The following is a 13,578-nucleotide window of genomic DNA, read 5'->3' as shown; positions in this document are numbered from 1 at the left end:
GAGAACAGGATGCTAGACTTAATGGGCCATTGGCCTGATCCAGCAGCAAGTTCTTCTTATGTCCTTATGAGTTTGTCCCACAAAGCCCTACATAAACTGCCCCCAAGTGACCCCATTCCATACTGCCTGACTTTTGAGAGAAGTGAGGTTACAGGGAACCAGACAGAGGGCCTTCTCGGTAGTGGCTCCCGCCCTGTGGAACGCCCTCCCTTCAGATGTGAAGGAAATAAGCAGCTATCTTATCTTTAAACGACATCTGAAGGCAGCCCTGTTTAGGGAAGTTTTTAATATTTAATGCTCTATTGTTTTTAACATTCAATTGGGAGCTGCCCAGAGTGGCTGGGGAAACTCAGCCAGATGGGCAGGGTGTAAATAAATTATTATTAATATTATTATTATTATTATATTTGGGAGATACTGTCCTTCTGTCCTGCCATCATCTGTAGCCTGTTTGGCTGGAACTCAAGACAAAAAAGGGCCTTCTCAGTGGTTCCTCTCAAGTTGTGGATCTTCTTAAGAACGTAAGAGCCCCACTGGATCAGGCTAAAGGCCCAGCTAGTTCAGCACCCTGTTCTCACAGCAGCCAACCTGCAGCTTGCCAACTCCTCATAGAATCAGTTTTTTAGGGTTCCTGCAGGCAATCCTCCTTTTTGCAGGAATTCTAGGGCTAGACTGTCCTAGGCAGCCACTGCTTAGGTACCTCTAGTGAAGGTGAGCCCATCATCTCACTAGCCCATTTCTGCTCTATAATTACCTTCTGCTGGTTCGATTATTCAGACAGGTCTCCAGTCTCATAAGCTGTTTTTTATGGCCGTTGTAAAGTTTTATTAATGTGTTCCAGCCTGCCTTGTTTTTCCCCCCTATTATGTATATTTTCTTTTTCTGTTGCCTTCAACACTGTTTGCTGGGATAATCATTTTTTACAGAACACTGAAGAAATGTATCTATGTACTCAACACCATTCCAAGCAACCCAGTTTAATTATTCTCCATTTTACTGAAGGAGGAGGGGTTGCCGGGGCTGACCACCTAAGTCAGGGGTCTGCAACCCGCGGCTCCGGAGCCGCATGTTGCTCTTTTACACCTTTGCCGCGGCTCCGGGGCGGATACTAGCGAGGGGAGGAGGCGCACTGTGCGCCCCAACACTCCCCACTGTGGCGGGCGCTGTACTGGCTGTGACGTCGCATGGGGGTGGTGCGTGCGTTAGTCACACACCGTCCTGACGTCACCTTCCCGCCCGCTGTCAGATCGCGGCTCCGGAGATATATTTGTTTTAAATGTCGCAATGGTTTTGCGGCTCTCAGTTGTTTTTTTCTTCGAAAACGGGTCCAAGTGGCTCTTTTTGTCTTAAAGGTTGCAGACCCCTGACCTAAGTATTACTGAGCTGACATTTAGACATAAGGAATGTACAGATCTTATTGGACAGCGACAGTGGTTACATGCCAGTGTCCTGCTATCCCATGGAAATGAACGTGGGTGTAAACATGCCTGGTTTTGTGCTGGGTCTTAACCAAGGATGGAATCATAGAATTATAGGGGATCATCTCATCTTTGTTGTTGTTGTTTAGTCATTTAGTCATGTCCGACTCTTTGTGACCCCATGGACCAGAGCACGCCAGGCACTTCTGTCTTCCACTGCCTCCCGCAGTTTGGTCACACTCATGCTGGTAGTTTCGAGATCACTGTCCCACCATCTCGTCCTCTGTCGTCCCCTTCTCCTTATGCCCTCCATCTTTCCCAACATCAGGGTCTTTTCCAGGGAGTCTTCTCTTCTCCTGAGGTGGCCAGAGTATTGGAGCCTCAGCTTCACGATCTGTCCTTCCATTGAACACTCAGGGCTGATTTCCTTGAGAATGGAGAGGTTTGATCTTCTTGCAGTCCATGGGACTCTCAAGAGTCTCCTCCAGCACCAGAATTCAAAAGCATCAATTCTTCGGCGATCAGCTTTCTTTATGGTCCAGCTCTCACTTCCATACATCACTACTGGGAAAACTCATCTCATCTAACCCCTAGCAATACAGGAATATGTCCTGTATGGGGATTGAACCTGTGACCTTGGCATTATCAGAACCATGCTCTAACCAACTGAGCTATCCTGGCCTAAGGAACATAGAAAGCTGTCTAGTACAGAGTCGGACCACTGGTCCATCTAGCTCCGTATTGTGTACGTTGACGGGCAGTGGCTCTCCTGGATTTTGAAAGGGCAGCCTTTCAGCCCTATCGAGATGCCAGGGATTGAGGCTGGCACATTCTGTGTGCAGAACAGATGCACTACCACTGAGCTGCAGACCTTCTGCAAGAATGATTGATGGCATGACTTGGCATGCTTGTAATATTTCCCTTAACTGAGTGGGCGGATGCCCTGCCCTGCCAACGCATATGCCTCAGAACTGGATTTTTCCCCCCATTTGTGGTCAGGAAGAACTTTTGCCCTAGTCAGATTAGCTAAGGATTGGTTTTATCCTTTTGACTTTTCCCGCTGGTTAGGAGTGGGGAAGCTGCTACCCTTCAGATGTTGTTGGACTCCCAACTCCCATCTGCCCCAGCCAGCACAGCCGATGTTGAGGGATGATGGGAATTGTAGTCCTGCATTGTTGTCTGGAAGGCCACAGGTGCCCCACCTCTGCTACAGTTCACGATTCTGAGAAAGACTCAGCCTCTGCCTTTAAACAAGGGAAAGGTCTGCTCACACTCAACTGAATTTTGCTTTATGGCTGTCAGTTTTTATATTTGCACCCTGGAGGGCAGGCCTCTGGGGATTAATCATCATATCTAAACTGCTGGGTCAGACTACAAGGTGCATCTAGTTCAGCAACTTGCTTCCTGGAGCAGCTGGCCAATTGCCCACAGGGAGCCCACAAGTAGGGCTTGAAGGCAGTGGGCCTGTCTGTTTGCATTGCCCCACTCCTGTTACTTCGTGGTATACTGCCCCTGAGCATGGAGGCTCTACTTAGCTCCCTTAACTTGTAGGCACAAGGAGACCTAATTGACCTCCATGAATGTGCTTGATCTTTCTTTCAAACACCGTTTCCGTAAGGCTCGTGGGCACATTGGGATTTTTAAGTGAGCGCCTTTGGATTTTTAAGTGGGTGCCTTAGGCACCATACTTCTTGTAGCTTAATTCTTCCCCTGCCTCAGATTAATTCCCACCCCCAAAGGAGAGACAGACAGAACGTGCGTGTGGACACACTTCACTTTCCAAGGGATCTGGATAAAAGTCGGATCAAGTAGAATTAATCTGAGCCTTGAGAAGCGCATAAGAGGAAGTGGGGAAGAGCGTCAGTCTTCCAACTTCCTAGTTCAACTGTAGGGACTTTCCAGAGGAGGCAGGGGTGACCACCCCTCACCATCTCATGGCCAATAGGGGCGGCAAGTGGCAGTGCCGGGGGGAGGTCAGAGGCTTTGTGGGCATCAGGAGAAGCCTGCAAGGGGTATCATTGCACCCACGGGCACCACATTAGCAACCCCTGCCGTAAGGTAATTTTGCAGAAGAAATACCTTCCTTTTGTTTGTCCTGAGCCCACTGCTACTCAGAATGAGGCTGTAAGCTAGATGCGGGTGGGTGGGACCGTACTTTGGGAAAGGCATTGAAGTTTATACGGTTTGGGTCCCTCCTCCGCCTTTGTCTTCATGACTTCTCCCCTGCCGTTTTCAAAATCCCGAGCGAGCAAGAGGCAATTTGCTTGCAAGGGTTCGGTGTTGCTTTTCTCCCGGTAGCCTGGTAGAGAAAGACGAGCTGCAATCTGCGGAGCCTTCATTTTTGTTCTCGCATCCTACTCTCTGGCACGCGTTCTTTTCTTCCGAACTAAAGAGCAGCAAGCAGTTTGGAACAGTGTTGAAATGGGACAATTAACCTGCTTGCCCTCCTGCCAGGCTCTTTTGCAATTTCCTTGAATGCGAGTAAATGGGGAACTGGCGCAGCGGAGCTTCTCCTTGTAAGGGCAGCAGCGGCTGGTTGATCTATTTAAAAATATTACCAGGGCCGTTTGGCAGTTCACCGGATTACTTGGAAGGGCGTTAACGTCCCATAGTGGCTGGCTTGTCACTTCTATGGGGTTGTGTGGCCTGGCTGAAGACAGAGAGGGGCAGTAGCTCAGGGAGTAGTGCATCTGCTCTGCATTCATAATAATAATAATAATAATAATAATAATAATAATAATAATAATAATAATTTATTATTTACACCCTGCCCATCTGGCTGGGCTTCCCCAGCCACTCTGGGCGGCTTCCAAAAAAATATTAAAATACTATAATACATCAAACATTAAAAGCTTCCCTAAACAGGGCTGCCTTCAGATGTCTTCTAAAAGTCTGGTAGTTGTTGTTCTCTTTGACATCTGGAGGGAGGGCGTTCCACAGGGAAGGCGCCACTACCGAGAAGGCCCTCTGCCTGGTTCCCTGTAACGTGGCTTCTCGCAGTGAGGGAACCACCAGAAGGCCCTTGGCGCTGGACCTCAGTGTCCGGGTAGAACGATGGGGGTGGAGACGCTCCTTCAGATATACTGGACCAAGGCCGTTTAGGGCTTTAAAGATCAGCACCAACACTTTGAATTGTGCTCGGAAACGTACTGGGAGCCAATGTAGGTCTTTTAGGACCGGTGTTATGTGGTCTCTGCGGCCACTCCCAGTCACCAGTGTAGCTGCCACTGGTGAACTCTGGGAGAATTCTGGGAGCTGTAGTTTGTTCAGGTTGTCAAGAGTTGTTCAGGGACACCTTTATCCCCATCACAGAGTTACATTCCCAGCGTTCCCTGGGAAGAGGGATTCCCACTGTGGCAATTGTAGTCCTGGGAGGGGAGCAGTGTGTTTTGGGGATGTGGCCTGGGTTTGAACTGTACGTATTTCCCTAGAAAAGGTTTTAAAAAGAACATTATTTATGTACCACTCGTTGCGTTTCCTTCTCACACCTCCCCAAAGACAGCAGTTTTCAGTAAATCAAAATGCATGCTGTAAAAGTCATAAGGTAACTGGAATACACCTCCCATGGGCCCCTGTGGAAGAGCATTCCTGCTGAGATACGACAGGCGCTTGCTGTCTGAACCTTCTGGAAACCACAGAAGACGTATTTGTTCCAATAGGCGTTCCCAGCTGGATAACCAGGTCCCTGCCATGGGTGTCTCTTTTGTATTTTGTATTTTTATTAATTAGATCACAAGACTCTTAATCTCAGGGTTGTAGGTTTCAGCCCCACGTTGGACAAAAAGATTCCTGCCTTACAAGGGGTTGGATTAGATGACCCTCGTGGTCCCTTCCAATTCCGCTCCCCCCCCCAAACTGTTCAGCGGCTACAGATGTCACTTTGTGTACCTGTCTTAGTTGCCTCTGGGTAAATAACTGGAAAGAGGTGGAAGACAAACACCCTTCCTGTTACTCAAGCTTGGCTAGAATATCAGTAAATCGTTGCTGGGTTTTGTAGTATTAACACATGTTCTGCAGGAAATAAGCAAAAAAACTGCCAGTGTAAACACAACACTCCCCTTGTTATCAGGTTTCCTCCCTGATAAGATGCCTGAAGCAACAGAGAGAGGCTCAGCTGTTTGCAGGAAGGGAGAAAGCTGCCTTTTACTGAATTGAACCTTTGGCCCATTTAGCTCAATATTGTCCACACTGGCTGGTAGCAGCTCTCCAGGGTTTCAGGAAGGCCTTACGTGGAGATACCCAGGACCTTCTTCATATAAGGCAGATGATACTGAGCATCCTCCTCCTGAGTGGGGAAACTGTTTCCTATTGAGGAAGCATGTGTGCTACATGCAGTATAGGGTCAAAAGTTTTAAGAATCCTTGCGTTAGACCAAAGGATTGTTTAGACCTGACAGTGCATAATGTAACCCACAAATCCCTGGCTGACCTCATCCACTCCTGCTAATTTGGTGCGTCTGCGCCAATGACTTAGCAGTCCCTCGCCATGGAAACCCTGATCTTTTATGTCTGGCCCTGCATGTCTGACTCTCCCTAATCCTTGCTGGTTGCTTGATTGAGCTTAACCTGATCACAACTGTGATCCGCTTTCCTCTTTTTAAGCCCACTTCACTTTCTCTGCTTCTAATGCTTCACACTGACGGGATCGGAGTCCTCCTCATTCCAGTTTTCTATATAAGCAAGGGCTCTTCTGTGCATGTCCTGCAGAGTCCTGTGTCACTGCAGTCTCTCTCCTTTCTGCACCACCGTCAAATTATAATACCAAGCTCCTAGCCCTCATGGTTTGGGAGGGAAATCTATGTCTTAGGTAAGTGAAGGAACCAAAGAGACACGTAGGCAGGCTCTGCAGAGGCGAAGGATGGAGCTTCATATTTATTTAATTTGCATACCACTTAATTGTAAAAACCTCTAAGCAGGTTACAGAATGTTTAATGTTTTGGGCAGTGGTGGGTGGAATACTTGCAGGAGCGAACCAGCAGGTGTGGGAAAAGCTAAGCAACCCCCTTCCCACTTGACAATTCTCCTTTACGAATCACATCCCACCCCTTGCTAAGATCACTTGCAGTTCTGTTCTTACCATTTTTCAAACCAGCTACTTCTGCGCATTAAACGAAGGGCGTGTTAGCAGCTACATTGTGATGGGTTATAATCTCTTGTTGGTTGCGCTGCTCGCTGTTGAATGCAGCGGGTTCGCTGTAAGCGGCTGCCTTTGCAGGCTTGCAGAGCATCCCTGCAGAGCATCCTTGCACCCTCATCTTAAATGCACCTGCCTTTTGTGTTGCTGCAGTTTTGTTGGCACCATCGGCACCATCATCATCAAATGCAAAGACCTGCGGATTATCCAGCTTGACATCCCCGGCATGGAGGAGTCTTTGAACATAGCCGGCTCCATTGAGGTAAGCTGATCCGCAGAAGTTGAGAGAACATGGCAAAAACCTGACCCGGTTTTTCAGGAGTCAGAGGCTAAGGTGGTGCTCAGTTCCATAAGAACAGTGGGAATCAAGAAATAAAAGTGCAAGGATGTGTGTGTAAAAATAGCATATATCTGAAGAGTTGGGAGATGTTCTGTTTGCTTATCAAAACGCGGGGATCATCTCATTCCATATTCACAGATACAGTCCCCCATCTCGAAGGGTAGCTGTGATGGGCCGAAACCTCACTCTCACCTGCAGCCTTAGTCATTGGCTGAGCTGCTGTGATGTCATGGAATGTTTGCGAACATTCCTCTAAGGCAGCAGTTCTCAACCTGTGGGTCCCCCGATGTTGTTGGACTACAACTCCCATCATCCCTGAGCTCTGGCCTTGCTAGCTAGGGGTGATGGGAGTTGTAGTTCAACAACATCTGGGGACCCACAGGTTGAGAAAGACTGCTCTAAGGGGAAAGCTGTCATCAGTGGAATGTTGATAAACGGCGAAGCATCAGGAAGGCAAGAGGAAAAGTCAGTCTGGCTGGGCAAAGAAACTCAAGTGCGGACCAGCGGAAGGAGGAGGAGGAGGGCTTCATAAGTGTTCAGGATGTAACACACCTCCCGTAATCCCCATTATTCAGACTGGGCTGCTCTAAGGTGCAGCTTCATTCTCTGTGCACCTCCTACTCGTGATGGCTGCACCACTCCCAGCTACTACATTTCTCTGTGACATTCTGAATGCAGGATATTGTAAGGTGATGTGGTGTCCATAACTAGGATATGGTAGGCACTTCTAGTAACCAAGCAAAAGAAAAGTGGCAAAGGGCAGACCTGTTCTTTCCTATACCCTGTGCACCATGTACTGGGATAGCCTGCATGTAGCCAGTTCCATCAGGCCTCCCATCCCCGCAGCCTTTCCAGCAGATTGCCTTAGGGGGAGAGATCGGAAGCCAAGCTTACCCCTTTGCCAAAAGCCCAGCTTCGCTGTGCAGCTCCTTCCCCTAGTCATAAGAACAACTGTTTAGAAATTGATGCCCGAGTTTTGATTCTGGTTTTCCTCTTCCCTCCTTGGCCCTTTCCTCTTGTGTGCCGTGCTTTTTCTCTGCTTGTAAGCCTACGTGGATTAAACCACAGAGCCTAGGACTTGCCATCAGAAGGTCAGCAGTTCAGATCCCCGCGACGGGGTGAGCTCCCGTTGCTCGGTCCCAGCTCCTGCAAACCTAGCAGTTCGAAAGCATGTCAAAGTGCAAGTAGATAAATAGGTACCGCTCCAGCGGGAAGGTAAACGGCGTTTCCATGCGCTGCTCTGGTTCACCAGAAGCGTCTTAGTCATGCTGGCCACATGACCCGGAAGCTGTATGCCAGCTCTCTCGGCCAATAAAGTGAGATGAGCGCCGTAACCCCAGAGTCAACCATAACTGGACCTAATGGTCAGGGGTCCCTTTGCCTTTAAACCAACACCCACCTGTCTTGTTTTATGTGATTGTATGCATCTGGGAGCCTTTTTGGCCGAAGAGCGTCGTACAGATGCTTTAAATAAATAATAAACAGCTGCTGTGGAAGCAAAATGCATCTAAGGGGCCGAGACCCACTGAACCTTCAGGATCGTTCAATAAAATTATGTCTCTGCATATCTGTGTTTTCTGTCCCGCAGGCACTGTCCACCTTGGATTCCATCACCCTGATGTATCCTTTCTTTTACCGGCCCATGTTTGAAGTCATTGAGGATGGCTGGCACTCCTTCTTGCCGGAACGGGAATTTGAGCTTCTCAGTTCAGTTGTAAGTCCCTGTTCTTGGAGCAATGCCTCTCCTGCTGCGCCGCTTAGGGAGAGGGAACTTGCATAAAATGGGAACTTGTAGTGGGAATGGGGAGGGGACATGGTTCTCCATGGAATGAGCACTACCATTTTGAGGGGAAATCACTTCCTACCAACCCTGGGGAAGACCATTCGGCTCATGAGGTGCACAGTGAAAACTCCACCCGCCTCTCTCCCCTTCTGGCATTTGTAACTGAAGTGCACACAGTGTTTTTTGTTGCAGCCTTGTAAGACTTCTCACGCCCTCAGGCTGGAAAAGCTTCCCCAGCCCTGGATTAAATAAATACAGCTTGTGTTTGGCATTGACCTCTGCACTTGTGGGATTGCAGAATCTGCCAGTCTCCTCCCTGCCCGTGTGTGTCTGATTTTACACACCAGCTTTGTTTAAAGCTCTGTAAAGTGGCTGCCTTGTAGGGTGCTAAATTATGTAGCAGCGCTGAGAGGCGGGGAAGGCCAATCGACAAGATGTCTCTTGAAGAGGCAGCTAAGTGGGTGGGTATGTGGCACGATTAGGAGGAAAAATGAGTCAGGGAAACCGTGTTGCAAAGAGGCTGCTCTTAGCTGGCTGAGCATCCTTGGGGACTTTTGTCTGCTCCTGAAATCTGATGGCTTAAAGCCACAGTAGTTTACTACTATTTCTGATCCCCAACCTCTGGAAATCCTATTACATTACCTTCACCCTTAGTTAACCATGATTTTTCTCCCCTCCAGACAAACGAATGGCGGTTGAGCTACATCAACAAAGATTTCTCCGTCTGCCCCTCTTACCCGCCCATCGTCACTGTCCCCAAATCAATTGACGATGAATCCCTCTGGAAAGTTTCCACCTTCCGCCATGGTGGGCGCTTCCCGGTCCTCAGCTATTACCATAAGAAAAATGGGATGGTGAGTTGGTCAAGGTGGTTGAGTTTCAACTGCAAACATATACTTGTTTCCTGGATGTGCATTTTCTCAGATCTTGACCTTGAGGGCAAATATTAAATCCTCCTTCCCCATCCCTTTGAAAACGAGTGTGTAGGTTGCGCTACATTTTTGGCATTTTGACCTAAAATTGCGCCCTGAGTGTGCATGCCAACTTTCATCCTGCTACCTTTGTGTTCAGGGGAGATGGGGCGCACGTTTGCAGAATAACTTCTGCCAAGCAGATGGGTTGGCAAGGTAAATGGAAATCCTTGCTTTCCCATGCCAAGGATTCCTGACACCCATTTTGGTTTTGGGCCAAGCGGACGTTCTTCTTCAAGTGAGGTGTCAGATCTGTGGGCCAGTGGAAGACTCAGCTGAGGCGTGGCCTGCTCACTCGAAACCATTTGCCCTTCCTAGGTGATGATGCGCAGCAGCCAGCCGCTCACCGGTACCAATGGGAGGCGCTGCAAGGAGGACGAGAAGCTGATCAACGCCACGCTGAGAGCCGGCAAGCGGGGCTACATCATTGACACACGCTCTCTGAGCATCGCTCAGCAAGCCCGGGCCAAAGGGGGAGGCTTTGAGCAGGAAGCCCACTATCCCCAGTGGCGAAGGATCCACAAGTCCATTGAGAGGTCAGTTGATGAGTGAGGCATAGTATGAAGGACCTTGTGAGGTTGTTGCTAAGCTCTAAGACAGGGGTGGGGAGCCTGTGGCCTCCCAGATGGTAAACATAAGAATCAGGTCAATGGTTTATCTAGTTCAAGCATCCTCCCCTCACAGATATTTGTATCTACTCAGATATCTCTTATGGGAACTTGCCTTCTTGGAAGGCCTGTTGGAACAAAAATGTCTCTAGTCATTTCCAGAAAGTGCAGACAGTGGGTGTGTGCTGTATCTCAACAGGAATGCTATTCCACACAGAAAGTCCTGCTCTGAGTTACCACAGAGCTGGCTTCTGATTTCTTTGGAACTTGCAGGAGAAATTCTCCTACAGACCTGGAGCCCATTGCAGAATCACTGCAGGTTAAAGCTAAAGGTAAAGGATGCCTGGATGGTTAAGTCCAGTCAAAGGTGACTATGGGGTTGTGGCGCTCATCTCGCTTTCAGGCTGAGGGAGCTGGCGTTTGACCACAGATAGCTTTCCGGGTCATGTGGCCAGCAGGACTGTACCGCTTCTGGCGCAATGGAACACCATGACAGAAACCAGAGCGCACAGAAATGCCATTTACCTTCCCGCTATTTACCTATTTATCTACTTGCACTGGTGTGCTTTTAAATTGCTAGGTTGGCAGGAGCTGGGACAGAGCTCACCCCGTTGTGGGGATTCGAACCGCCCACCTTCTGATCGGCAAGCCCAAGAGGCTCAGTGGTTTAGACACAGCACCACCCGCATCCCTTAGAACAGGCATAGGCAAACTTGGGCCTCCAGATGTTTTTGGGACTACAATTCCCATCATCCCTGACCACCGGTCCTGTTAGCTAGGGATCATGGGAGTTGTAGTCCTAAATGATCTGGAGGGCCGAGTTTGCCTATGCCTGCCTTTAGAATCACTGCATGAGGCTTAAGGAGATTCAAAGGTGGTGTATGTGTGCACTCCACTCTGAGCTCTTTGGAGGAAGGCTGGGGTAGCAAAATTTTAAGGTGGGATATTTTACAGTCCAATGCTTGCACAGGGCCAGTGAACTCAACCAGAGTGGGTTGTCTCTGTGGTCTACCGAGTTCGTAAAGCAGCCTGTGATGATATCGCAAACACATTTATTTCTCTGTTCGAGGTAGCTGAGAGTACAAAATCTGAAAGTGCAGATCCACTGGGCACCAAAAGAATCATGGCAGCATTCCATGTGAACCTCCTTCCCAAAGGATTGCGTCTGATGTCTCTTATTTGACTGGCTTCAAATTTATTGTAAATTGACAGGCAGTGTGGTGCCTAGGCAACTTCAGCTGCCTGATTGTACATTGCCTGATTGCACTGTGGTGTGGAATTGTTTTTTTAAAAAAAAACAGAAACAAAACCCACTTTGTTAGTATGGCACACTGAGAGCTTGGCCTCTCGTTTTTGCTTAAATCAAGCTTCCAGTCCTTAGAACCAGAGGGTGGTTTTGCAGGGTTTCAGATAGTGGTTGAGGGAAGCTCTGCACAAAATAGAAAGTAACAGGGGCCTCTTCATTACTGGATTCCCATGGCCCCAAGAAATATGAATATTCTTGCACGGGCTTCAGAATGACTGGCTTATGTAAAAAACCCCTCATACAGTCAAACCTTGGTTCTCGAACAGCTCTGTTTTCAGACATTTCGGTTCCCGAACGCCGAAAACCCAGAAGTAATTGCTCCGGTTTTCGAATGTTCCTTGGAACTCGAACGTCCAACACAGCTTTTGCTTGAGTGCAAGAAGCTCTTGCAACCAATCGGAAGCCACACCTCAGTTGTTGAACGTTTCGGAAGTCGAATGGTCTTCCGGAACGGATTACGTTCAACAGCCAAGGTTTGACTGTACTAGTTTTGTTTCGGTTGATTTTGGAAGAGTTAATCTAGCACTGCAGATCTGGTTATTTCTGTATATTTTTTGTTTGCAAACACTGCCCTTAGCCTCCCAGCAGGAATTTTTAGATTCTGAAAAGTTGATGCCAGGTTCTTCACTTGTGAAGTAATAATATTTCTAAAAGTATAGAAGATAAATTATTTCTAAATAAAATCACATTTTGTGCAGAGGTGCAGTTTCACTCTTTGAGAAGATGAGTGAGGGCATTTTAAAAACCAGTTTTGCAAATTAAAAACAGGAAGGAAAAATATAAAACAAAACTAATGCAAAATTAATAAAATTCTGGGTGCATATAGAAATTACGCAATTCTTGGTTTATATCTTTTTAAAAAGATTGCCCATGCTTAATTGCAACATTTTCTTTTCTATTTAAAGAAAGGAACTATCCCCGATAAGTTTCCTCAAGTGTGTGGGTAGAGGGGAGAGAATTATCCTCTTTTGTGTTTGGATTGCTGACAGCCGTCTGGGTTTGGGGTTTTCTTGATTATAGTTTTGGGAGAAGCACCTTCGTGGACTCCTCTTTTAATTGGTTTCATCCTAGTAAGCGTGTCCAGTAAAGGAGAGCTCCGAAATCCATTTCCACTGGAGGATCCTGTCAGCTTCCTTTTAAATCCTGCCCCGTAAGCCTTCGTGCCTTACAGTTCATTGCCCCTGTTTCTTGCTGCTGCAGCTGACAAACCTTGAGTTCACCAAGGTTTGCTTCTCTCAATTAAGATCCTTTCTGCTCTGCTTTCTTGTCCTCTCCTCCATCTCCCCCTTCTGCCCTGTGGGCATCCAATCAAAGGACATTAAGTGTCCCAATTCATAACCAATTAAATGTCCTGTGACCAGTCCCTGGACGCAGGAGAGAGGAGGTGGCTTTAGACCTCCGGGCAGAAGTTACAAACCCGTGCTCAGCCATGGAACGTGCTGGGTCGACTGGATGCAGTGGTCTCTGTCTAAACCACAGGCCATTGGCTTAAGGGGGGGGATGTCACCCACAAAAGCCAAAATTCTATGATTTTTATTTTTATTTATTAAATCTGTATACTGCATTTGTAGACCTCAGGATGTTGCACAACATAAAATTGCAATATAAAAAAGACGAGATGCATAATAAAAATAAGAACAAAAGCAAACCAGTAATTCCACACACCCCCTTCCAAAACACATTTAAAAGGGCGTCAGACGTCAGTCAGCCAAAGGCCTGGCTGAATGGGAATGTTCTTGCCTAGCGCCTAAAGGCGTATAAGGAAGGCACCAGTTGAACCTCCCTGGGGAGAGCATTCCACAAACGGAGCCACCGCAGAAAAGGCCCTTTTTGTTTTGCTGATTTGTATCAGTTACATAAAATGAAGTGTAATTGCATGCTTCTGCTTGTATTTGCGTAATACAAGCTTCTGCCAGTCAAGGGGAGGTGCCGTGCATTCTGTCCCTTATAAATCCCCCTTATGCGGAGCCCCTTGAGGACTAGTAGCTGAGGTTGTCAGGTTGATGAGTCTGCTGCCCA

The 13,578-nt window shown here is 47.8% G+C and overlaps 2 protein-coding genes and 1 long non-coding RNA gene across 5 annotated transcripts in view; 2 read left to right on the top strand and 1 right to left on the bottom strand.

The window, feature by feature from the left end:
* LOC310702697 (L-threonine 3-dehydrogenase, mitochondrial-like) overlaps nucleotides 1-13,578 on the top strand; it is a 193,235-nt gene that overhangs the window by 128,756 nt on the left and 50,901 nt on the right. The window lies entirely within an intron of this gene.
* MTMR9 (myotubularin related protein 9) overlaps nucleotides 1-13,578 on the top strand; it is a 33,177-nt gene that overhangs the window by 2,054 nt on the left and 17,545 nt on the right. For all 3 annotated transcript variants that reach the window (XM_083494488.1, XM_083494487.1, XM_083494489.1), the window contains exons 3-6: nucleotides 6,705-6,813; nucleotides 8,480-8,605; nucleotides 9,355-9,528; nucleotides 9,964-10,181. In XM_083494488.1, coding sequence (XP_083350614.1) covers nucleotides 6,705-6,813; nucleotides 8,480-8,605; nucleotides 9,355-9,528; nucleotides 9,964-10,181 — 627 coding nt within the window. The remainder of the gene's footprint in view (nucleotides 1-6,704; nucleotides 6,814-8,479; nucleotides 8,606-9,354; nucleotides 9,529-9,963; nucleotides 10,182-13,578) is intronic.
* On the bottom strand, nucleotides 861-1,638 carry LOC310703001. The gene is made up of 2 exons (XR_014523880.1): nucleotides 1,369-1,638; nucleotides 861-1,028 (listed from the first exon to the last, which is right to left on the bottom strand). It is a non-coding gene; the product is annotated as an uncharacterized lncRNA (long non-coding RNA).

The sequence above is a fragment of the Podarcis liolepis genome, assembly GCF_965112155.1.
Source record: "Podarcis liolepis genome assembly, chromosome: 3".
Classification (NCBI taxonomy): domain Eukaryota; kingdom Metazoa; phylum Chordata; class Lepidosauria; order Squamata; family Lacertidae; genus Podarcis; species Podarcis liolepis.
The sequence above is the reverse complement of the archived record's forward strand: the minus strand, read 5'-3'. Positions and strand labels throughout refer to the sequence as shown.